The following is a 23,304-nucleotide window of genomic DNA, read 5'->3' on the forward strand; positions in this document are numbered from 1 at the left end:
AAATTGGATGACAGTCTATTTAGTTTGCTTTATTAAAGCGTAATGCATCCCCTGATTGGATTTGTCATTCTTTTTTCTGCAGCACTGGATTCGTCTAGAACTTTTCCAAGATGTTCTTGTACACAGGCTGAAGATGATTGTAGACCCAGCAGACAGCAGCTACATGCCATCTCTAGTGGTGGTGTCAGGTGAGTTAAATTTATGCTTTTGTTTTTAATAAGGATAAGGATGTATAAACAATATGGTGATTTTGAAATTGGTAAAAAGAAAAAGGAGTTTTAAATATTTTTTTAACATCATAAGTCATTTTTTTTAATAATGTGCAGGTGGAAGCTCTTTGAACAACTTGATTGAGTTGAAGACAATTAACATCAATCCCACAGACACCACTGTCCTTCTGCTGAATGACTGCACTGAGGTAGGTTTGTTTAGTAGTTGACATCAACTTCTGATCGTTGTTTACTGCTGTAAAATTAGTGTTGTGATAACTTGAATGATGTTTTCAACAGTATCACAGGTACGTGGAGATTGCAATCAAGCAGTGCCGCAGCTCTGGTATAGACTGCAAGATTCACGGACTTGGCATCGTGGGGCGCATCAGAGCAGAGGATGAGGACCTGGCCACGGTCCCTTTCCTGGCGTCTGACAATGAAGAAGAGGATGATGACAAAACTGCCACTGGAAGGTATGGCCGGTCAAGGAATAAATATTTTAGGAGTGGATTGTCTAATTTTATCCATATGTGAAGGTGTGTTAGATGTCGTTGCATTTAATCCATGGTATTTTTAGGTTTCCTCATTTTTAACAAGCATGAAGGATCCTGCAGATGCGAGCCAACATGCTCTGTATTTCAGTGCACATTTTTTGGAGTTTGATAGGTCAGGCAGTAAATGTGGTGTATAAGGGTGTAGAGCATGTGTCTGCTAACATACATAGTAGATTTCTATGTTCAGTATATGAGAGTGTGTTAGATCTATTCCCATAGTCTAAACTAACTATACAGCTATGTTTACTAGAAAGCAGTTGTGTTTTTTAAATTTTCAAATAATCGAGACGAGAAAATTAAAATAGAGACAAAGTTAATTAATTTTCACACTCTTGCTGTGTGTTTTGGTTTTGTCCTTTAGTCTTGCTCGAAAGAAGTCATCAGGACTGGAGTCGGCAGCCACCATCAGGACCAAAGTGTTTGTCTGGGGGCTGAATGATAAGGACCAGCTTGGAGGACTCAAGGGTTCTAAGGTGCAGCTTGCCACAAAATGAAATAATAATTAAGTTCAAGGCTAGTGTGTATTTGTCTCAGATTAAAAACTCTGTAGAATGAGTGGGAGAGACTGTTGGTAGCTTGCAGAATAAATGTGAACTTTGTTTTATTTAGCACATGGTTTACATCTTCTCAGTTAAGGGTTAACATGGGTAGTAAACATTGATAAACTTTTTCTTGCAAGGTGCCAGGCATTATATTTGCTACTTTTAGTAACATGTTGTTTTTTTGTTTTTTTTATGCTGCCACATTTTATAAAACTGCCGTGTTTTTATAATCTTCTAGGGCTGTCTCAAATCTCGAGAAAACACTTTTCTGTGGATTATAATAATAAAAGTATTAGCAGCAAAATTTACTTAGTATTAAAAGTAAAAGTACTCATGCAGCACAATAGCCCATTTCAATGTGGTGCATTATTCTTTTTCAAATTATTGGATTATCATCACTGCTTCATTAACATGAAAGGAGCATTTTGATGTTGTAGCTGGTTATGAAAGGGTTAATTCTAGCTATTTATACTGCTGCTTCGTAGTTTAATCTTTAAGCATGTATTTTTATAAAGTGATTATGATATTTTGAGTGTAAAATCTTCCCCTGCAAAGTGAGGAAAAACTATACCTGTCAGGTGAATGTAGTGGAATAAAAAGGACAGTATTCCCCTTTTTTAAAATGTAGTAAACTAGCAGAAAATGGAAATATTCAAGTCCTCAAAATTGTACTTAAGTACAGTACTTGAGGTTAATCACTGGGGTGCGCCTGTGTCAGAGGCTCAGAAGCTGCTACATTCACTAATCGTTTGGTTTGTCTTCTTCACAGATCAAGGTGCCTTCATTCTCTGAAACCCTCTCTGCACTCAATGTGGTACAAGTGGCCGGTGGTTCCAAAAGCCTCTTTGCAGGTGAGTAAGAGATGATTTTGGAGTTTATGCTCTTGTATAACATGCATGTATGGTGTATGTAACTCTGTATCTGTCATTGTTGCAGTGACAGTTGAAGGGAAGATTTATGCTTGTGGAGAGGCCACTAATGGCAGGTTAGGCCTGGGCCTGTCCAGTGGGACCATCCCAATCCCCCGTCAGATCACTGCACTCAGTAACTACGTGGTGAAGAAGGTCGCTGTGCATTCTGGAGGGCGCCACGCAATGGCCCTGACTGTGGACGGGAAGGTGTTCTCCTGGGGAGAGGGAGACGACGGCAAACTGGGACACTTCAGCAGAATGTATGTTATTCTACACAGATACAGGACAGTTCCTAGAGCGGAACATATTTGTAATCTGACATTGTCTTGCCTGAGAGTTGATTTGTTTCAGTCAACAAACACTGTTTTTCCTTTTTGGGTATTCTTTCAGTGTCTACATTTGTTGTGATTTCAAGTCACTTTCCCTGCTTCAGACTCTTTACCATTATGACTTTACAGATGACAGTCTTGCTCTTAATATTTGATGTCATATTGCCTGAAATGGAAATTTTTAAATACTTGTGTTCAGCATCTAAAAGAAAACAATAATTCTCCTAACAGGAACTGTGACAAACCTCGGTTAATTGAGGCACTGAAAACCAAGCGCATCCGTGACATTGCCTGTGGAAGCTCTCACAGTGCAGCAATCACCTCCAGTGGGGAGTTATACAGCTGGGGTCTGGGGGAATATGGCCGCCTTGGACATGGGGATAACACTACTCAGCTGAGGCCTAAACTGGTATGTCTGTACCTCCTACCTCACCCCTTTTTTTTACAGCCACTTTAAAGGAACGGTGATGGGATTAAGGTTAGTACTGGAACAGACTTTATCACAGAGATATACAGCACTGAGAAGCAAATTTTACAGGAATTGCAAATAAGTTACTGTGCAGCATGTTGGAATAATTTGTGTATGATTTTTTGCTGCCATAAATCCTTGTGTACTATGAAGGGGTTTAAATTGACCATGCACCCCTGGTTGCTTTGTCTTCATCATCTAGGTAAAAGTGCTTTTGGGGCACCGTGTCATCCAGGTGGCTTGTGGGAGCAGGGACGCTCAAACTCTAGCCCTCACTGATGAAGGTATTTCTGTTAATGCACTTTAAGATATCCTTTAAAGGCAATGCTTTCAAGAGCCCCAGTGTAGTTTGTACCTCACATTGTACCAGCATTTCCATTAGGAATTACTTGTATGTCTCGAGCAGGGGGTGAAATGATACACATGCATGTCAACCGTTGGGGGTCATCCATCCATTAGTTATACCGCTTATCCTTTGAAGGTCGTGGGGGGCTGGAGCTAATCCTTAGAATTAATTTTCTTTTGACATGGATGGATATGTTTCAGTTTCTGGTTGGTAATGTATATTTTTATTTTTGTCAGGGTTGGTGTTCTCCTGGGGTGATGGGGACTTTGGCAAGCTTGGTCGAGGAGGCAGCGAAGGCTGCAACATCCCACAGAATATAGAGAGGCTCAATGGACAGGGTGTATGCCAAATTGAATGTGGAGCCCAATTCTCCCTGGCTCTCACCAAATCCGGAGTGGTGTGGACGTGGTAAGATGGATGAATGATATAATAATGACTTGATCATTCCATGTCTTTGGATTGGTTTTCCTATGAATGTTAAATGTTCGTATTCTCAAACAGGGGAAAAGGCGACTATTTCCGATTGGGCCACGGCACTGATGTGCATGTGCGGAAGCCCCAGATGGTGGAGGGACTGAGAGGCAAAAAGATCGTCCATGTTGCTGTTGGAGCACTACACTGTCTGGCTGTCACAGACACAGGACAGGTTTGCACTGACTTTCACCAACAGAGTATTACAAAATTCATCATTCAGGCACTACTCATTTAACGCCATCGCACTGTTCCAGCTGTGTGAGTTTCTCCTCCTGTAGGGTTAGTTAATATTTTGACTGTCATTCTCTGACCTTTGCTGTTTTACAGCTTATTTCACCTTGTATAATACTTTTCCCGGAACAAATTTAATAATTTTAGCACATCACTTCCTATGATGAAAGGCAGCTACTCAAAATTTGACCAATTTAAGAGGTTGGTAAGATTGAGTACTTGGACTGGTGCCTTTTACTTTTTCTTGTGTGGCTTTTCTGTATTCCCAGTCGTTATGGGTTCCCACACCGTTCAGCAAAGTATCTAAATAATGGAATATTAATTGGATCATTTCCTATTTTAAAACTTGACCATATCACTAAATCTTTGTCTAATTATGAGACACATGCTTACAGACTGCTGTATACTGAACACTGACCACAATAAAATCTAATCAAGGTGATGCGTTTCTCTGTCAGGTTTTTGCATGGGGTGACAATGACCACGGGCAGCAGGGGAATGGTACCACCACAGTCAACAGGAAGCCCACCCTGGTTCAGGGTCTGGAGGGACAGAAGATCACTCGAGTGGCCTGTGGCTCATCCCACAGCGTGGCATGGACCACTGTGGATGTGACCACACCCTCTGTTCATGAGCCAGTCCTTTTCCAGACGGCCAGAGACTCCCTTGGAGCTTCTTATTTAGGTACTCCTCCCCCTCCTTATAGCCTGTTAACACAACCTGTTCTTTGCCAATCATGATGGTTGGGATTGTAATGATTGTTTTTTAGATTTAAAGTAGCTCTTGGAACTGTTACTCTCAAACTTGTAAACGTATATGATTAGCAGACTGCAGATTTTCCACAAGGGGTAGCTCTTCAGTCATTGTTAGACAAGGGCCCGTATTTATCAAACTGCTAAAAGTGAAATTGTAGACTTAAGCAAAAGTCAAATTTAAAAAAGTTATTACAACTTAAAACCATCCCCAAAAAAAATTACTTAAAAGAGTGACCAGTGGGGCAGATGTATGGTAAATCTCTGCTTGGCTGTTCCTGCTCAAACCATACATGTGATTAATCATCTGATCACTTGATAGATGCTATTAAAGGTTACTCCTACACTCAACAAAATTCTTTTTAACTCGTAAGTTGGCTTCTTAAGCCTGTGCCACGTGTAGTAAAGGATAGCAACAGCAAAAGCACTTTCAGACCTGGACATGTAGGCAGGTACATATATATAAAAGAAAAAACCTGCAGTTGTATCACTCACTGCCTCTAGGTGGCTCATTTGACATAGTTGCAGAAGCTATGACTTTCCCTGCCTGTAGGAACCGGACATCAGCATGTCAAAATCTGCTGGTTTAGCCAACTATTGCAATTACTTTTTTCAGTCAAAAGGTGGCACAGGTCGGACCAGAACTACAAGCCTGGAACTGTAGGGCTAAATCTGCTGGTCCTACAGCTCTGAAACTTGCCGATGATGATTGGTGCTGGTTAAGGGTGCTTCACATCAATGACTGCGATTCTCTTTGTTTTGGTGTCGTACACCACAGGTGTCCAATCAGACAGTGACTCATCAGCAGTTAGCAACAAGATGAGCGGGCAGAGCAGTGTGAAGCCCAATCGACCGTCGCTGGCCAAGATTCTCCTCAGTCTGGATGGCAACTTGGCCAAACAGCAGGCTCTGTCTCATGTGCTGTCAGCCCTCCAAATCATGTATGCAAGGTATGTTGTATCCGTGGGGTTTAAAGTATCCTCTCCTGATGGCCCCGAAGACTACAGTTTCCCCACAAATTGATTTATTGTGACGGCTTGCCACAATATCAACATTGACTCCCACGTATAGATTTTCTATTTTTCTTACTATTTCAAATGGGTAAAAATCTTATTTCATTGTAGAACTCTCTCTCTCTCTTTCTCTCTCACACACACACACACACACACACACACACACACACACACACACACACACACACACACACACACACATTGTTCCCTTGATCCAGATGAATATTGACAAAAATTTTCAAAGACTCAAAGGGGCTTGTCCTGAGGAGGTGCAGAGACAGTCTGGGCCGGAGGTATCAGCAAAGCAGAGTGCCTAGAAACTTAAGAAAACACACCTGGGGAAAGCTGAGCAGTCGACCAGTGTGAATAGCTATCCAACTGATTAGTTTAGAATATTTCCTGACTTCTACCAGTGCTGCTGTGGCAGCTGAAGCAGCAAGAGAGGGTCAGGAGGGGATAGCTGTAGCTAATGAAGAGAGAGATGTGGGGGGACAGGAGGAGGAGGAGGACAGCAGCCAAAATGCAGTGCAGGAGAGCCAGCTAGGGCAGAAGCTACAGGTGAGACTGACAGCAAACACAGAGATAGAGCCGTATATATTGTTCAGCTATTTATTTGTCACAAAGTAGCACCTTTGCAGTGGAGCACCTTATGTACAGTATTGTTTATTAATACTGTATACAAGTTGTTATATAGCTACCATCACAAATAGAATCTGATTCTTTGGGAAACACTGAGACTAACATGACAAAAGTGAAGTTCCCTAAATTTGTAGTGTGGGACAGTCAGAGGAACCTTGGCTGAGAATACAGGATAAAGAAGTCTGCAGTGTAGCTAGACCTCTTATATACATATTTGGGCTTAGTTTATAATCAGTCTTGTTTGTTTAGCACCAGTTAAAATCCTATTTATTGCATCAAGAAATTAGAGATGAATGATGTCCTGCTAAGGCTGGAATTCTAAACAGGATGAAATAAGTGTGTATGACCTCTAAATGAATTAATCTGCTGACTGGTACCATTGTCATTAGTCTGTATTACTGTTGAAAGGACATGTGTGTTTCCCCAGGGATGCAGTGGTTGGTGCTCTGATGCCAGCAAGCATGATTCTGCCAGCAGAGTGTCCTTCCAGCTCACCTATTCCCCCATCAGACTCCTCATCCTCATCCAGTGTGAGTGATGATGAAGGTCCGGCCGTCCCGCCTGAAACTGAGGAGCGGGTCAGCCCTAATCCCTGGCAAGACAAGAAGGGCGAGGTAAGGAACACAACATACACTGGTACTGTATTTACTATGGCTTTAATTTTGGAACACCAAGCCTTGTCTCTGAAAACTACGTTTAATAAATGTCAGTGAGGGTGCTCCCCATGCTATTCATGCTATCAACCATTAGCACTATAGATTTGGGTCCAGTTTGGAAACACCAGAAACTCTCACGGGGCTTCGATCATAATTACAACTCTAACTAAGTGTTCTACGACAACTTTCTCCATTTTTCATTCTTGGTGTGGAAGTTGTAACCCTTAGGAGTTCTGTCCTTCGCCTGTGGTTAGTGGTGGGAGCAGCAAATTGCAGTTTAATACTACAGAAAACATTCCTTTAGCAGCTACTTTGTCAGAAATACAACAGAGGCGCAGCTGGTGTATCTGTTTACAGTGCAATCAAACAAGATTTTGGTATTTTAATAAATAAATGAGTAAAAAATTGAGGATTTTATATCATGTCACGGGCAACCACAATACGATTTCGTTCTGCACACAGTGCAAGCAGTTTCCACACAATGGCAGAACACAGTAAGTTGGTTACCCTGCTCAGGAGTTGGAGGTATTCAGCTCACTATGGCTGCTACTACTTGTTCCATGGCTCCCTGCAATATTTAAATCCAATCCACTGTAAAAAGAAAAAATTCTGAAAATGACCACGCCTCGTTTGTAGATGCACATTTTGATTACCGATTGTGGTCAAGTTACTGCAGTGACAGACAGAAAGCCAACCCACATTTAACCAGTTTTAAAATTTTTAAATGTGAAGCAGTGGCAGAAGGATAATTTGATTTAATTAGCAGTAACTTAATACAGCTTTAATATGGCGTAAAGAGAACAGTAAACAGCGAGGCTGATATCAGTGAGATAAAAACTGCACTGGAAATCCCTTGTGCATGTGAACGCAGTCTGTATTCAGTGCAGGGACGGTGAACTCTGCCGCTACCAATAAAAACTACAACATAGAGAGGTAATATCTCCATAAAAATACATAGAATGACTATTGCAGACCAAAAATAGTATTAAAAAAAACAGGTTGATGTCATAAAAATCTTAGGGATTATACATTTTAAAGTTGTTAGCTGCATACACTGTAAAATGGGCCTTTTTTCTTGCCAGATACTTATTGTGCTCTTCAAAAAACACTCTGGCTTTTCTAAACTTTAGCACATATATGATAACTAAATAACTTGTAGCTGCAACTTGTATCTTATCCTTGTTAACCATACAGATAATTTGGTGATACACCATTCCATACTTATCCTATTGTTTTCCATGGAAAGCTGTATAAAGCACGATTATAACACCATTTTATAGTCTGTGAATTTCTTAATGTAATGTGCTTTGTTAAGATAAAAAAAGCAAAGGCAAATTTAAAAAAAAATTGTGTGAATATGTGTGTGTGAACAGGTTCCTTCATCAGAGGATGCTGGCACCCCATCATCAGCTGTGACTCCATCTGCCTCTGGTGCCTCGTCGCGTCCATTCATCCCCGTCACTGACGATCCAGGAGCAGCCAGCATCATAGCCGAGACCATGACAAAGACTAAAGAGGTTAGTCTGTCTAATGACAAACTGACACGTGTGTTCGGTGAAGCCATCAACACTAGCCATATGTACCTAACTCATCTTTTTTTCATTATGTTCATCCGCAGGACTCTGAGAGCCAGAGCAAAGTGGTTGGTCCAGAGCCTCAGTACCTGGACGAGTTCACAAGCCTTCTTGTGCCTGATGACACACGAGTAATGGTGGACCTGCTCAAACTGGCAGTGTCTTGTCGCTCTGGAGAGAAGGGCAAAGAGGTGTTATCTGCTGTGCTGTCTGGCATGGGTACAGCTTATCCACAGGTAATGCTGTGTATTCTGTTTTAGAGTCTATGTGTGACTAGGCCTGTGATAAATAGGAAGTCAGCTGTTAACGTTAGATATGTTTTACTCTCGGTGGTCTGCAGGTTGCTGACATGCTTCTGGAGTTGTGTGTCACTGAGTTGGAGGACGTTGCCACGGATTCACAGAGTGGCCGTCTGTCCTCCCAGCCAGTTGTTGTAGAAAGCAGCCATCCGTATACTGACGACACCTCTACAAGTGGAACTGTGAAGATCCCAGGTGAAAAGAAAAACATTGTATAAGCTTAGAGGGATTCTTCATTTTAACCTTTGGTTAGGTATTGAGTAAATGTTTTTATCTGGAGCAACTTGAATGAGCAAGACAATTTCCAGGATTTTGCAGGAGATTACTGTGACTGGCCTCTTGAATATACACATCTTTTTCCTTTTTGTAGGTGCTGAAGGTTTAAGGATAGAATTTGACCGACAGTGTTCAACTGAGAGACGCCACGACCCGCTAACAATCATGGATGGAGCCAATAGGATTGTCTCTGTTAGATCAGGTGATGATCGGAAGACTGTAAAACCTTATTGTCATCAAGCACATGTTAAGCCAAGGGATCAAAAATAAATAAAGTGACATGCTGTGTGTATGTTTCAGGTCGGGAGTGGTCTGACTGGTCCAGTGAATTAAGGATCCCAGGGGATGAACTCAAATGGAAATTCACCAGTGATGGCTCAGTCAATGGCTGGGGCTGGCGCTTCACTGTCTATCCCATCATGCCTGCTGCTGGTGAGCCGCAACAAACACATACAACAAAATGGTGAAATTGGTTTTGACACCAGATGTTAAATTACACAGAGTGACCTATCATAGAAAACCTCAAGTACATGTATATAATGCAGTCTGAATTACGAAATACACACTCACATATTCACATATTCGTCTGCTTTTGACAGAATGTTTCTGAAAACAAACTATAATAGTACAACCGCGCATGCACATACACACACAGTCTAGGCTTATGACACTGAGCCTTTTATAATCTCTTTTCTTAGGTCCCAAAGACTTGCTGTCAGATCGCTGTATCTTGTCCTGCCCCTCCATGGATTTGGTCACATGTCTCCTGGACTTCAGACTCAACTTTGCCTCCAACAGGAGCATCGTGCCTCGCCTAGCTGCTTCCCTTGCTGCTTGTGCCCAGCTTAGTGCACTAGGTAGAGTATGATTGTCCCAGTTCACCATGATCAAGCTTTACCGTAGTCCAAATAAAGGCAGAATTTATTGGAATATTTACGTCTAAGTGTAGTCGATGCATTTCTGTTAGAAATGAAATATATAGTCATTTTTTATTTAATTTTCTTTTATTCAGCTGCTGGACACAGAATGTGGGCTCTGCAGAGACTACGAAAGCTCCTGACCACTGAGTATGGTCAGTCCATCAATATAAACAGGCTGCTGGGAGACAGTGAAGGCGAGGCTCGCTCGATGGTGTGTATGGTGTGTAGATGGGAGATTCTTTCTAACTGCTCAACTGAGTTATTTATTAAGTATATATCACAATTTATTGTATTATTAGCATTCTACATGTGATAACTATTGCAGTAATACATTGCTCCTTGCAACATTGGTGTTGAGGTTACTATTATACTAGTGGGTACTGTTTGTACCATTTAGTTTAACATGATGAATGTTGAACATATCTCACACTTGTGTTACCCCCCAAAAATTAGATGCGTCCTTGTGTTTGCTTGTATGTAGCTGAGTGGCAAGTACTTGTATGAAGTAGCTGATCGGTGGTATTATTGCCATGTCCTGTCTCTTTGACAGTTACTTTGTTCATCATTTTTATTTTCCTGATTTGCAACAAGATTTGTGACTGTTGCCTTATTAGTTTGATTTATTTGCTATGTATTTACTTTTCCCCTGCCCCATTTCAGTCTCCTTTCCTTCCTCTGTTACACCATCTGTTGCAGTTGGGCAATTTTCTATTATGTTTTGTGTAGTTCTTTGAGTAATGAATGTAATGATGATATTAAATGAACAGTTACATTTAATAGAAAGCCAGGTCCCTTATAAGTAACATTAAGCCAGTAATTTTAAGAATAATTTATTGATAAATTATCTATTTCCTTTCAGACTTTCACTGGGAGTGCGTTGGCAGCTCTAGTAAAGGGTCTACCAGAGGCTCTGCAGAGGCAATATGAGTACGAGGACCCCATTGTCAGGGGAGGGAAGCAGCTGCTTCATAGTCCCTTTTTCAAGGTATGATGGTAATTCTGTCCTCATCCACACAGTGGCATCGTATGTTAAGAGTGTAGTGGATTGCCATACATTATTAAATGCTATTTGCTCTCAGAGGCTAATTTTAACATTTTGTCCAGGTCTTGGTTGCTCTTGCCTGTGATCTTGAGCTTGACACCTTACCCTGCTGTGCTGAGACCCATAAGTGGGCCTGGTTCCGCCGATACTGCAATGCCTCTAGAGTGGCTGTGGCTCTGGACAAGAGAACCGCACTACCAAAACCCTTCCTGGATGAGGTGGGTGTGCCAGGCTGTGCCGTCTGTGCTAGCACTTAACTTTTCTTCTTCACATTTGACCTGAAAATGTTCTTAATCCGTTTTTCTACATCATTCATATCCCTTTGAAGGTTACAAAGAAAATTCGTGAGCTTATGGCCGATCACGAGAGCATGAATGGCCTCCATGAGAGTCATGACTTGTTCAAACGCGAACACGACGAACAGCTTGTACAGTGGATGAACCGGCGACCGGACGACTGGACTCTCTCTGCTGGGGGCAGCGGAACCATCTATGGCTGGGGCCATAACCACAGAGGGCAGCTGGGGGGCATCGAGGGGGCGAAGGTCAAAGTGCCCACTCCCACTGAAGCCCTTGCCACGCTGCGGCCAGTGCAGCTTATTGGAGGAGAGCAGACTCTGTTTGCTGTCACTGCTGATGGAAAGGTCTGCCCAGATTTTCAACTGTTTCCTTTTATCAGACACTGTGTACCTTTCTAGGCTGCACACTTCGCCTTTTTTTGCTGCAAATGTATATAGTATATAAATACTAATATATTTTGTCTGGATCTCAGCTGTATGCAACAGGATATGGAGCAGGGGGCAGATTGGGTATTGGTGGCACAGAGTCTGTGTCCACACCCACCTTACTGGAGTCCATCCAACACGTCTTCATCAGGAAGGTGGCTGTGAACTCTGGGGGGAAGCACTGCCTGGCACTGTCCTCTGAGGGAGAAGTCTACTCATGGGGAGAGGCTGAGGATGGAAAACTTGGCCATGGGAACAGAAGGTTGAGACTGAATCACTTTAATCACTTTGCACCTTCAGTCTTCAGCTCATAACACACAATGTCAATATAAATCCATGTCACTGAAAGAATTAATTAAGGATTAAGACAGAAAAAATTATTGGGTTTTTGGCTGGACAGAGGTTCAGCCCTATGAACGCGAATGTCTGTCAGTGACTGACTGATGGAGTTACACCATTGGTCGCCCGAATGCCGCGTGAGTCTACGGACAGTGGCAAGTATCACCCTGTGAGTGCAAGTTTGGGCATTCTCTCCGCAGGCCCACCTCCCTATGTGTCTCATTCCATTGATTGCACAGTAGCTGCATAGATGTGAATGGGCTTCTTACTTACTTTCTCCCTTAGTGATCGTTTTACAATAATATAGCTGAAATCACAGCACAGCAGTTGTCTTTAACTTATGTTTATGGTGATTTATCAGACGACATTGTGGTTATAACATCAGGATATAGCAGTGCAGAGCAGCAGCTTGGAAATGGCTTGCAAGTGACCGGTGGTTAACATGCAGTCCACTATTTCATACTTGTTCCGTTGTCTGACAACAGAAACAGAAAAACATGCAACTAAGAACATCTTTATTGGGACTTTGACTGTATTAAATTACTGTATATGTGAGCATTGAGAGTAGCAAACAGATAACGGGCTGAAACCAGGCAGAATGTGAATACACTGTGATGACGTAATGGATATGCCAATTAGTGTATTGCATCTAGCGAGATTTAGCAACTTTTCGAGCAGATTTTAGCTACTTTCCATTGAAAGTAGTTGTTCAGCGGGTCCACAGCAGTTTTCAACTACACCCTCAATTTCGCACCGTGGTCCAGCCATATACCAGCTTTTGACCTTGTCTTATTATAGTAACTGTGAGTCCTCTTGACTTTAGCCCCTGTGACCGTCCTCGTGTAATTGAGTCGCTGAGGGGAGTTGAAGTGGTGGATATTGCAGCTGGAGGAGCTCACAGCGCCTGCATCACCGCCAGTGGAGAGCTCTTCACCTGGGGCAAGGGTCGCTATGGACGACTGGGCCACGGAGACAGCGAGGACCAGCTTAAACCAAAGCTGGTCAGTCAACACTTAGCCCACTTTCTCAGGCAACTCAAAATATTGTGCACTTAACATGAAATAATAACTGTTCCACCTGAAGTGTTTCAGCGACAAGTACTTGTGTTTGAACAGGAATCAAATTGTTCACTCTGCCTGGCTCTGACAAGGTTTACCAGGCAATCATGGTAAGGTAAAGCTGATGTTTGTGTCTGTGTGATTTATCCAGGTGGACGCACTACAGGGTCACAGGGTCATTGATGTAGCCTGTGGCAGCGGGGATGCCCAGACACTCTGTCTAACAGACGATGACATGGTCTGGTCCTGGGGAGATGGGGACTACGGCAAATTGGGCCGGGGAGGCAGTGATGGCTGCAAAATCCCTATGAAGGTATGGCCAATTACAGCGCAATGTGTACTGGAGGTCAGCAAAGGCTTCTTGTAAGATCAGTGGCTACAAGTATTCCTTTCAGCATACATCTGTTGAGCACTTCTATCTTAAAAAATTGTGTCGGGTGGCAGTTTTAGGCCTTAAAGGAATAGTTGGACATTTTGGGAAATACACTTATTTACTTTTTTGCCTATGGATAGATGGGAGGCTAAATACCACTCGTGTCTTTACACTAATTATGAAGCTACAGCTAGGGGACGGTTAGTTTAGCTTTGCATAAAAATTGAAAGAGGGGAAACAGTTAGTCTGGAGCTGTCCAAGTTTAAAAATCTGCCTGCCTGCACCTTTAAAGCTGGCTAATTAACGTGTTACATCTAGTTTGTTTATATTCCTTTAAGAATTTTAAACATAGCAATAATTAATGTACAACTTCCTCTTCAGTAGTTTCATAGTTCCAAGAATATCAGCATCTGATACTTTGTTTGTTTTGTATTTAATCTGGCTACTAAGACTCGACACACATGCAGCAGTGCATATAAATGTATTCAGGTGCTTATCCAAAATTAATTTTCACATTTCAACTTTCACATTTGTCTCATTCTGTTTCAATGGAACAGGAGGGCTTTGATTTTTAAATGGATAATCGGATTGCATTTACAGACACCTGCAGCATTGAACAACAAAATAGCCTTGAGCCTTGAGCCTTGAATGAATTTCATAATATAGGAGATCTGATGTGTTTTTTATAATAATGGTTCATCAAATTATTTTTTTATTTATTTATTTATTCATTCATTCATTCATTCATTCATTCATTCTCTTCAGATTGACTCTCTCACCGGCCTCGGAGTGGTCAAAGTGGAGTGTGGCTCTCAGTTTTCTGTGGCCCTTACCAAGTCTGGGGCAGTGTACACATGGTATGTACAGTATGAAACCTAGTTACAGATCAATCGTGGCTTTTTTTTTTTCTGACTCTCAAATGTTACTACTGAGAAGGTAATTTAATTGTGGGTATATATCCTGTAATTTAATTGTGGGTATATATCCTGTAATTCTAAGGGGGAAAGGAGACTATCATCGGCTGGGCCACGGCTCTGACGACCATGTTCGACGGCCCAGACAGGTCCAGGGACTTCAAGGGAAGAAGGTCATTGCCATTGCCACGGGGTCACTGCACTGTGTCTGCTGTACAGAGGATGGTAGGGAGGACCACGGCGGATTATTGTCGTTAACACCTCTTTTTGTACTTTCCGTTGTTTATTTCAGATAATTTTATTGTACAAGTTCACTTTGCCATTCTCAAGTCTCAATGAGTCCCAACAGTTCAGCTTAGTTGGGTTGGATTACATCTTCACAGAAACTTACGCTGTTGTGTTTGGCACAGGAGAAGTGTATACATGGGGTGACAACGATGAGGGTCAACTTGGAGATGGGACCACTAATGCCATCCAGAGACCACGGCTGGTGACTGCACTGCAGGGCAAGAAAATCAACAGGGTGGCCTGTGGTTCGGCTCACACCCTCGCCTGGTCCACAAGCAAGCCCACCAACGCTGGGAAACTGCCCGCACAGGTACTGTACTTACTTACGCTTACTCAGGCCTTGAATGAATTTAAACAAGCAATATTTTTTTAATATCTGGACAGAAATTACAGCTTCCAGTAGATGGCAGTAAATCTTTGTAGACATAAGCATCATTAAAACAAGCCACTTGCTGACCCTCAAATGTCTATCATGCTGTCAGTCTGACTGTCTCTGTGGTGTATAAAAAGGTGCCCATGGAGTACAACCACCTGCAAGAGATCCCCATCATGGCCCTGAGGAACAGGCTGCTACTCCTGCATCACATCTCAGAACTCTTCTGCCCGTGTATACCCATGTTTGACCTTGAGGGTCGGCTGGGGCAGACAGGTCATGGGCCCTCGGTGGGCTTCGACACGCTCCGGGGCATCCTCATCTCCCAGGGCAAGGTGGGAGGAATGGAAAACATGCATATAAAGCATACACAGCAGTATATACAGCCAGAATGAAATCATTTGATATGTTGGACTGGCACTAAAACATCATCCTTATTTCTTTGTCTGTGGACAGGAAGCAGCTTTTAGGAAGGTGGTTCAAGCCACGATGGTGAGGGACAGACAGCACGGACCTGTGGTGGAGCTCAACAGGATACAGGTACAGTAGGAATACATGCAAACATCACACATTTAAACATTTGCTCACTCATAATCTGTCTCACAGTGACTTTTATCTTTCTTAAAGTTTCTTCCTCCCTTTTACTGTAGTTCCCCCTCCACCCTCCTCCCTTCACTCTCCCTGTGAGGCTCTGTTCCAGACAGGCTCCTGAATATTACATGTGATGTCTTTCATAAGGGGATTGTTCTGTGTGTGTGTGTGTGTGTGTGTGTGTGTGTGTGTCTGTGTGTGTGTGTGTGTGTGTGTGTGTGTGTGTGTGTGTGTGTGTGTGTGTGTGTGTGTGTGTGTGTGTGTGTCTGTGAGAGTGAGTGATCTAGCCTGTCTGCTGGGGTTCCTGGACTGAGTTTTAGACTTTACTCCCACTACAGTCTTTGTTCGGGCCACTGCCTCTTCCAACACGCACCCCCCCCATGTAGCTCCGGTTGTAGCCGCGGTGCAAAGAGCTGTCATATCCAGGAGTTCATGCGCATCAGTACTTCCTCTTTATCTAGCGGGAAGTTATTACGCAGAGAACAGAAACAAATCAAACCATAATATTTTTTTCTTCACCCTGCAGGTGAAGCGTTCCCGTAGCAAAGGGGGTCTGGCAGGTCCCGACGGAACCAAGTCTGTGTTTGGTCAGATGTGTGCCAAAATGAGTTCGTTCAGCCCAGACAGTCTGCTACTTCCTCATCGTGTCTGGAAGGTCAAATTTGTGGGTAGGTGTCCATGTCCATACCGTTATGTCCACCAATTGTCATGCCAAAGGACATGATGTTTTCTTTCAAATTAAAGTTAAATTATCTGCCAAACCAGCCATGAGTGTCTTTCCTCATCCTGGTCATTTAAAGTTTACGTGTTTTTTTTTTTTGTTTTGTGTTGTTTTGTTTTTTTTCTCAGGTGAGTCTGTGGACGACTGCGGCGGAGGCTACAGCGAGTCCATCGCAGAAATGTGTGAGGAGCTTCAGAACGCCCTGACTCCGCTGCTCATTGTCACCCCCAACGGCCGCGACGAGTCAGGCGCCAACAGGGACTGTTTCCTGCTCAACCCCGCAGCCAAGTCCTCTCTTCACATGAGCATGTTCCGCTTCCTGGGTATAATCCAGTTAATCTCTCTGTCAGGTCTTCTGGGGTGTTAATCCTAGATAAACAAAAACTGAAAATATGCATGTTTTTATAAAAACACACAAATGCTTCATGTGCATTTTGACTGATAAAACATATGGCCTCAACTGTTGAGCATGCTTCATTTAATATAGATATTTCTGTTTTTTTTTGCTGCAAACATTTTCTACCACACAGTGACACATGATTGTTCAGGTTGGATCTGTGCGTAATGCGCTCTGCCTTGCTGTGTCTGCAGGAGTACTCCTGGGTATTGCAATCCGGACAGGAAGCCCTCTTAGTCTGAATCTGGCAGAACCCGTGTGGAAGCAGCTGGCAGGCATGAACCTGACCATTGCTGACCTCAGTGAGGTACGTACACAGTCCCGCACCCCGGTGCGCAATGGAGCTCTGTGTGTGTGTGGTACACACCGATGATGATTGATTGAGTGTGAAATTATAACGAACATTTCAATCACTGGGCAACATGCAAAAATCACTCGCACGAAGATGTTTTTCCTAAGCGGCATGTATGAGTGATTTAAAAGAATTTGTCACAATCAAACATTTTCTCTGAATTTTCTCTCAAGTGCAAACAAAATTCAGTAGTGGTCCTGACCTGTCTACAAGTCCTTAACAGATATTCTGCCATTCTCGACAGCAGTAAAAAAAAAACAAAAACAAAAAAACACTTGTTTTGACTTAAGAATTATAATGCCTTAATCCGAAGTTAATTTAAAGTTTAATTATCATAAATATGATAAATACCTAGGAAAAACTTTATACAAAGTCAATATTCACCATATTATCATCATATTATTGTCTGTGGCGATTTACATCGAGGTTTTAAAACATTTAACATTTAAAATCTAGTTATTTCAGATTTTATTGTTATATTTTGGCATGGCAACAGCTCAGTAGCTGCTGGAAAAATTCTCACAATCAAACAGCTGCCAGAGGGTCTTTATGCTGCCACGTAATATTGACTTATACTCATGCAGTCTAATACAGCAGTCCTGCAATAAATCCTCCCTTCATGAAGGTTATAATGTTTTTGTTTTTGTTGAAACTGTGTTGATTCCACTACGTGATCATTTTGGAGGATATGATCTGTGGTGCTGTTGAACTGTAACTGCATTTTACAAAGAGGTGAGTCGGTTTTTCAGCCTCCCCTCACTGATTTGAATAGATTTGGAGATAATAATAGGAACACCTGTCAACATAAAGTAGTGCAGTTCAGTAGCACCACAAACTGCAGGCTCCAAAATGATCATACAGCTGAATCAACATCTCTTTAACATAATTTCAACAAAAACTGAATATTGAGACCTTCATGAAGGTGGGATTTATCGAGGGAGTGTTGCATTAGACTGTATTACTTTTGACTGGGTGTTCCTAATAAACTGAGTGTATATTGTTATACAGCTGATACACAACTGTATGTCATGATAAATCCTGGAGCCCCTGATGTGTCTTGTATTATGTGTTACCTAGCTGAAATTAAGAACTGGATGTCCAAAAGCTCCAAATCAGAGATCATTATAATTACCACTTCTGGTCCCAGCACCAGCATTATTACCAGTCTCTCATCTAGTCTGCATTCCTTACCTGATCATGTAAAAGAAAGAAAGAAACCTGTAATTTGGGCATAATTTTTGACTGAGCTGTTTTTTGATGCTCAGGAGACTAGAGCGGTGGTCTACAGGGGGGCGTGGAGGGAAAGACATAGAACAAAGACACTGTTTGAGTTGAAAGGGACAGGTACGTGCAGGTGCTCTAAAAACAACAAAAAGTTGGTTAACTATTGTTGTTTGGCCCATTTGCCACCACGGTCAGTAGTTGGAGCAGTAGCAGGGACCGTGACACACGTCTCATGGAGGCAACTGAGGTACTTTAAAACCCTTAGATCCCAACTGCCAGATTCTGCATCAAGTGTCAGACTTTTAAAACCCACTCTCTAATACAACTACTGACATTGCTATGGTTATGTTTTTGTCTGCTGATTTCTGACTGTGGGACCTGAAGCTTCGCAGTGTGACATTCTTTTTACTCTTTGGTGACATTTTTGCGAATGAAACTTTCCCACAAACGGAGCAGGGCTGGTAGCCATATACTGTAAATTCCGAGTGTCGATGACACTAATGATGAAATCTTAAGAACACGCACCTTCTCGTGCACAGGAGGCATTTATCAGATCAAAACTGGGAATGTGTGACAAGTTCCTGCCTTTAAGAGTCTGCTTAATCTAACTTTGAAAACTCACATGAACAAACCTGACAGAAAAATGTTTTTAGGATAAGAATACAAAAATGTTTTCGCACGAGGCTCATTGTTTAATGGTGAGCAGCTAAGTGTGATTTATTATTTTAACGTATTGTACCCTTGAAGTCCTGTGCAACTCCACAGGGGCTGTAATTGTCTCTGGCTAACCCTAACATCTTTGCCCTCCAGCTTCGGAACGCCTCTCTTTATGTAAGATATTATATAACATTCCAAGCCCACATGATCTGCATTACAACCTGTGAAAAGAACACATTCCTAAACATTCCTAAGCCCATCATCTCCCTGTTCTCTAAAACGGTACAGAATACTACAGTATGAAACGCTTCTGTAAACTCATACTGTACCTGTTCTTCTCAGATATATGCAAGTATCCTTAATTTTAGTAAAAGACGTTATGACCCAGAACCCTGGCTTTTTAATGAGAGATGGCGTGATTCCACTCCTGCCCTCACGCTGTGATCATGAGCTCCTGAACCATCTTTGGGAGAATACTGGGGTGGGAAAAAAGGTCTTTTTCCCTCACACTGCTTCTCTTGTTCCATGGTTTTGCCCTTGAGATATTAGAAAGGTTAGATGGGAAATGAATCCAGCACAAGACTCGAGAAGGAGTGGATTGCTGTGGAGCTCACTGGAACTATGTTGCTGGCACAAGGGCATGAGTGTTCTCAAGTACGCGCTCATATACACACAAACAGATGAATGTACTGTATGCACCAGCGAAATTAAAGTTTATCAGGAGACAAATGGATGTAATAGTCTAGTTAAAATATGTAGCGGTGATCTGACCTGTTCCTCCCAGGTTGATAAGGATTTTATTCCCGGCTTGATGTACATCCGGGACAACGAGGCCACGGCTGAGGAGTTTGAGGCCATGACCCTGCCCTTCACAGTGCCCAATGCCAGCGGCCAGGACATCCAGCTCAGCTCCAAGTACTCCCACATCACCTTGGAGAACCGTGCAGAATATGTCCGCCTGGCAATTAACTACAGGTGAAAAATACCTGCTGAATGAATAAAAGGAACGTTCTCTAATGTGTGTGTGTGTGTGTGTGTTTACGTTTATGTCTCTCGTTTTTCACCACCCTGCAGGCTCCATGAGTTTGACGAGCAGGTATCTGCCGTGCGCGAGGGCATGGCTCGAGTGGTTCCCGTTCCCTTGCTGTCTCTTTTCACCGGTTACGAGCTGGAAACTATGGTGAGCGAGAGCAGTTTTAGTCTGCGAAGTTTCCTCTGACCTCGCTCCATGGGCCGAATTTTTCCAGTAAACGTTTTTCCTTCCCTCAGGTGTGTGGAAGCCCAGACATCCCTCTCCACCTGCTGAAGTCAGTGGCCACGTACAAGGGGGTGGAGCCGACAGCGCCGCTCATCCAGTGGTTCTGGGAAGTGATGGAGTCTTTCTCCAACACGGAGAGGTCTCTTTTCCTGAGGTTTGTCTGGGGCCGCACACGTCTGCCTCGCACCATCGCTGACTTCCGTGGGCGGGATTTTGTTGTGCAGGTGAGAGGTGGAAAACTGACAAGGTTTGACATTGTGGGAAATGTGGTACTTGTGGGGGGGATTATGTGCTGGACTATTTCTTGGCTTGGAGCAGTGACTTCCTGGGCTCTTGTCACATCATAGTGACGTGAGCTTTTCAGGCAACCCAGAGGAGGCGCCAGAAAGTTACTGCTCGAAGGCATCACGTAGTCCAGCATGCAACTCCCCATGAAACCACAACCTGTTGTTTTTATGCTTCACTTTTTGTATAGATTTATAGAAACTACAATGTGTTAATAAGTGATGATTACAGGTGCTGATAGGTGGATTTTGTTTCCCTTAAATGAAGGATGGGTACGAGTAATACATTGTTGATTACTGCGATATCAGTTAGTAATCAGACATGTACCTGATCTATCTTTTTTGCCCTATTTGATCTTTTCAACTTTACAGTCTGTGGATTGTGAGCATGTGGCCAAGATGGCATTCTAAAAATTTTGTATAGACCTGAATAAACGAAGATCTTTTTGAATTTGCATTTGAAAAAGTAGGGGTTGTCTTATATTTGGGGACTATACAACCACATGTTCACAAAAATAGATGTATTTTGAATGGAAAGACTGTCTCCTACAGAGTGTTAGATTATGGGTTGTTTGTAGCCTTTTGTTGCTAGGTTGGTGAGTGTCTTCAAGTCTGTTAAAGTGTCTCTTGTTTGTCTTTTAGAGTAGTCAGCCCTCAAAATGTTTCCGTAACCCAGTTTACCCTGCAGGATTTTCTGACAGCTTGTGTAATGTGTTTTACTGAATGGGAGGAAATAAATTCCTGATGAGTGAAAATGAGGAAAAAATGTCTTCTAGTGTCCTTACCTTACTGCTGAAACACACCAGGGATTCATCAGTCATCTGTTAGTCAAGAATTGTCTCAAAAAGACAAGGGAGAAAATACTTTTGACCACTTTCAAGAGCCTGATAGGAGACTGATAGACAAGTTACACCTGATGTGGGATGAAGGTTTGACTTTAATGGCATTTTTTTCTTCTTAATTTTATGTCATATAATCAGGGTCATGTAATATTTGGACCAGTACGCTAGATTTCTTCTCCATGCGAATACACAACCTGGAATCGAGTATATTATACAACTGCTCATTTGTGAAAAACGTGAAAATCAAGATCCCTGCTTTGGACAGAGCCAGGCTAGCTGTTTTCCCCCCGTTTCCTGTCTTTATGCTAAACTAAGCTAGCCCGCTGCTGGCTGTAGCGTTACATTTACCGTGCAGACATGGGAGGAGTATCAATCGTCATGACTAAGTCTCGGCAAGAAAGAGAATAAGCGCATTTCTCAAAATGTCAAATTAGTTAAATTAATGTTAAATTTGACGTTATCTGTTGTGTAGGCGTTAGACACTCTAATATCAACCTGAATCTAATTGAATCTTCACTTTCTTTAGGTTCTGGACAAGTACAACCCTCCTGACCACTTCCTGCCAGAGTCCTACACATGTTTCTTCCTGCTCAAGCTGCCCAGGTACTCCTGTAAACAGGTACTGGAAGAGAAACTGAAATACGCCATCCACTTCTGTAAGTCCATCGACACTGACGACTACGCCCGCATCGCCCTGTCCGGAGAGCCCGCCGCTGACGACAGCAGCGAAGACTCCGATAACGAGGACGCCGACTCCTTTGCTTCTGACTCCACCCAGGACTACCTAACGGGACACTGAACTCTGACCTTTACAGAAGGACGAGTGGAAGAAGAGCTACCACAGAGAGACTGTGTTAATCTCAGCTGTTAATACACACATTCATACAGGCATTCTACTAAGACACAAACGTCTGTGGGGGAAAAATGTGCAATGAGCTTCAAAAGCATTATAAGCTAAAGAGAGGAACAAACAGGTTTGCTCTGATTTGGTTTCTTTAAAGTAAAGTTTGGTGATCAGCTGCACAGGTGATTGTTGTGTTATATGGAAATTATGTATATTATTACAGTTACAGAGTTTAAAAAAAAAAAGGCTCCAACCTAGCACTGTGGTAGATTTCTCCCTCTGGTTTGTGTGAATTACCTGTCCTTAGTTTGTATATAGAAATTGATGTGCAACAAAACAGTAGTATTACTTTTTGTTTCTTGGTAATAGCCATGTTTCTTTATAAGAAAAAAAAAAGCATTTTTAACTTGGAAAAAGTCAGTGTTTCTCACTCGGCTCGCGTCAGTCAGAGCCCACTGAAGGGTCATTTTAAGATTCCTGTATTTAGCGCTCCCTCCACCATGTTTGTGCACTGTCTCCTTAAAGAATGTATATAATATGATTGTGCCATGTATTCACAGAAGGTCTCATTCCTGCATATTAAATGTTAATACATTTCTGTTAATAAATACAAAGGAAAAAAGACTGAAACCTTTCCGATGTTTTTTTTAATCTAATATTTTCTGTATGCCAACTAAACAAACAGCAGGACCTGAAGGGGTTTTAGAAAAACAAATGCAATACAAATTGATACAAGGAGAGTTTGTAACAATTTCAAAATGAAATCCATTTCCTGGATTTTTTAAATTTTTTTTTTTTTTTAATTAATTTGCTCCTTAAATCTTTA

The 23,304-nt window shown here is 42.3% G+C and overlaps 1 protein-coding gene across 4 annotated transcripts in view; it reads left to right on the forward strand.

Annotated features, from left to right (window-relative positions):
* herc2 (HECT and RLD domain containing E3 ubiquitin protein ligase 2) overlaps nt 1-23,090 on the forward strand; it is a 47,014-nt gene extending 23,924 nt beyond the window's left edge. For 2 of the 4 annotated variants that reach the window (XM_040129415.1, XM_040129412.1), the window contains exons 54-91: nt 83-188; nt 327-418; nt 510-685; nt 1,128-1,239; nt 2,078-2,159; nt 2,245-2,479; nt 2,780-2,957; nt 3,220-3,301; nt 3,600-3,771; nt 3,865-4,009; nt 4,527-4,752; nt 5,599-5,770; nt 6,900-7,086; nt 8,502-8,645; nt 8,747-8,938; nt 9,043-9,196; nt 9,372-9,479; nt 9,578-9,709; nt 9,976-10,134; nt 10,290-10,417; nt 11,057-11,182; nt 11,302-11,457; nt 11,568-11,882; nt 12,011-12,225; nt 13,126-13,303; nt 13,512-13,673; nt 14,499-14,590; nt 14,733-14,872; nt 15,058-15,245; nt 15,446-15,643; nt 15,765-15,848; nt 16,426-16,567; nt 16,749-16,943; nt 17,212-17,324; nt 20,035-20,225; nt 20,325-20,430; nt 20,520-20,732; nt 22,161-22,433. In XM_040129415.1, coding sequence (XP_039985349.1) covers nt 83-188; nt 327-418; nt 510-685; nt 1,128-1,239; nt 2,078-2,159; nt 2,245-2,479; nt 2,780-2,957; nt 3,220-3,301; nt 3,600-3,771; nt 3,865-4,009; nt 4,527-4,752; nt 5,599-5,770; nt 6,900-7,086; nt 8,502-8,645; nt 8,747-8,938; nt 9,043-9,196; nt 9,372-9,479; nt 9,578-9,709; nt 9,976-10,134; nt 10,290-10,417; nt 11,057-11,182; nt 11,302-11,457; nt 11,568-11,882; nt 12,011-12,225; nt 13,126-13,303; nt 13,512-13,673; nt 14,499-14,590; nt 14,733-14,872; nt 15,058-15,245; nt 15,446-15,643; nt 15,765-15,848; nt 16,426-16,567; nt 16,749-16,943; nt 17,212-17,324; nt 20,035-20,225; nt 20,325-20,430; nt 20,520-20,732; nt 22,161-22,433 — 6,069 coding nt within the window. Of the gene's footprint in view, nt 1-82; nt 189-326; nt 419-509; nt 686-1,127; nt 1,240-2,077; nt 2,160-2,244; nt 2,480-2,779; nt 2,958-3,219; nt 3,302-3,599; nt 3,772-3,864; nt 4,010-4,526; nt 4,753-5,598; nt 5,771-6,899; nt 7,087-8,501; nt 8,646-8,746; nt 8,939-9,042; nt 9,197-9,371; nt 9,480-9,577; nt 9,710-9,975; nt 10,135-10,289; nt 10,418-11,056; nt 11,183-11,301; nt 11,458-11,567; nt 11,883-12,010; nt 12,226-13,125; nt 13,304-13,511; nt 13,674-14,498; nt 14,591-14,732; nt 14,873-15,057; nt 15,246-15,445; nt 15,644-15,764; nt 15,849-16,425; nt 16,568-16,748; nt 16,944-17,211; nt 17,325-20,034; nt 20,226-20,324; nt 20,431-20,519; nt 20,733-22,160 lie in introns of all 4 variants that reach the window. The other 2 variants (XM_040129411.1, XM_040129414.1) reach the window with 2 other exon arrangements.
* The last annotated feature ends 214 nt before the right edge of the window (nt 23,091-23,304 follow it).

This window comes from Xiphias gladius, chromosome 6 (genome assembly GCF_016859285.1).
Source record: "Xiphias gladius isolate SHS-SW01 ecotype Sanya breed wild chromosome 6, ASM1685928v1, whole genome shotgun sequence".
Classification (NCBI taxonomy): domain Eukaryota; kingdom Metazoa; phylum Chordata; class Actinopteri; order Istiophoriformes; family Xiphiidae; genus Xiphias; species Xiphias gladius.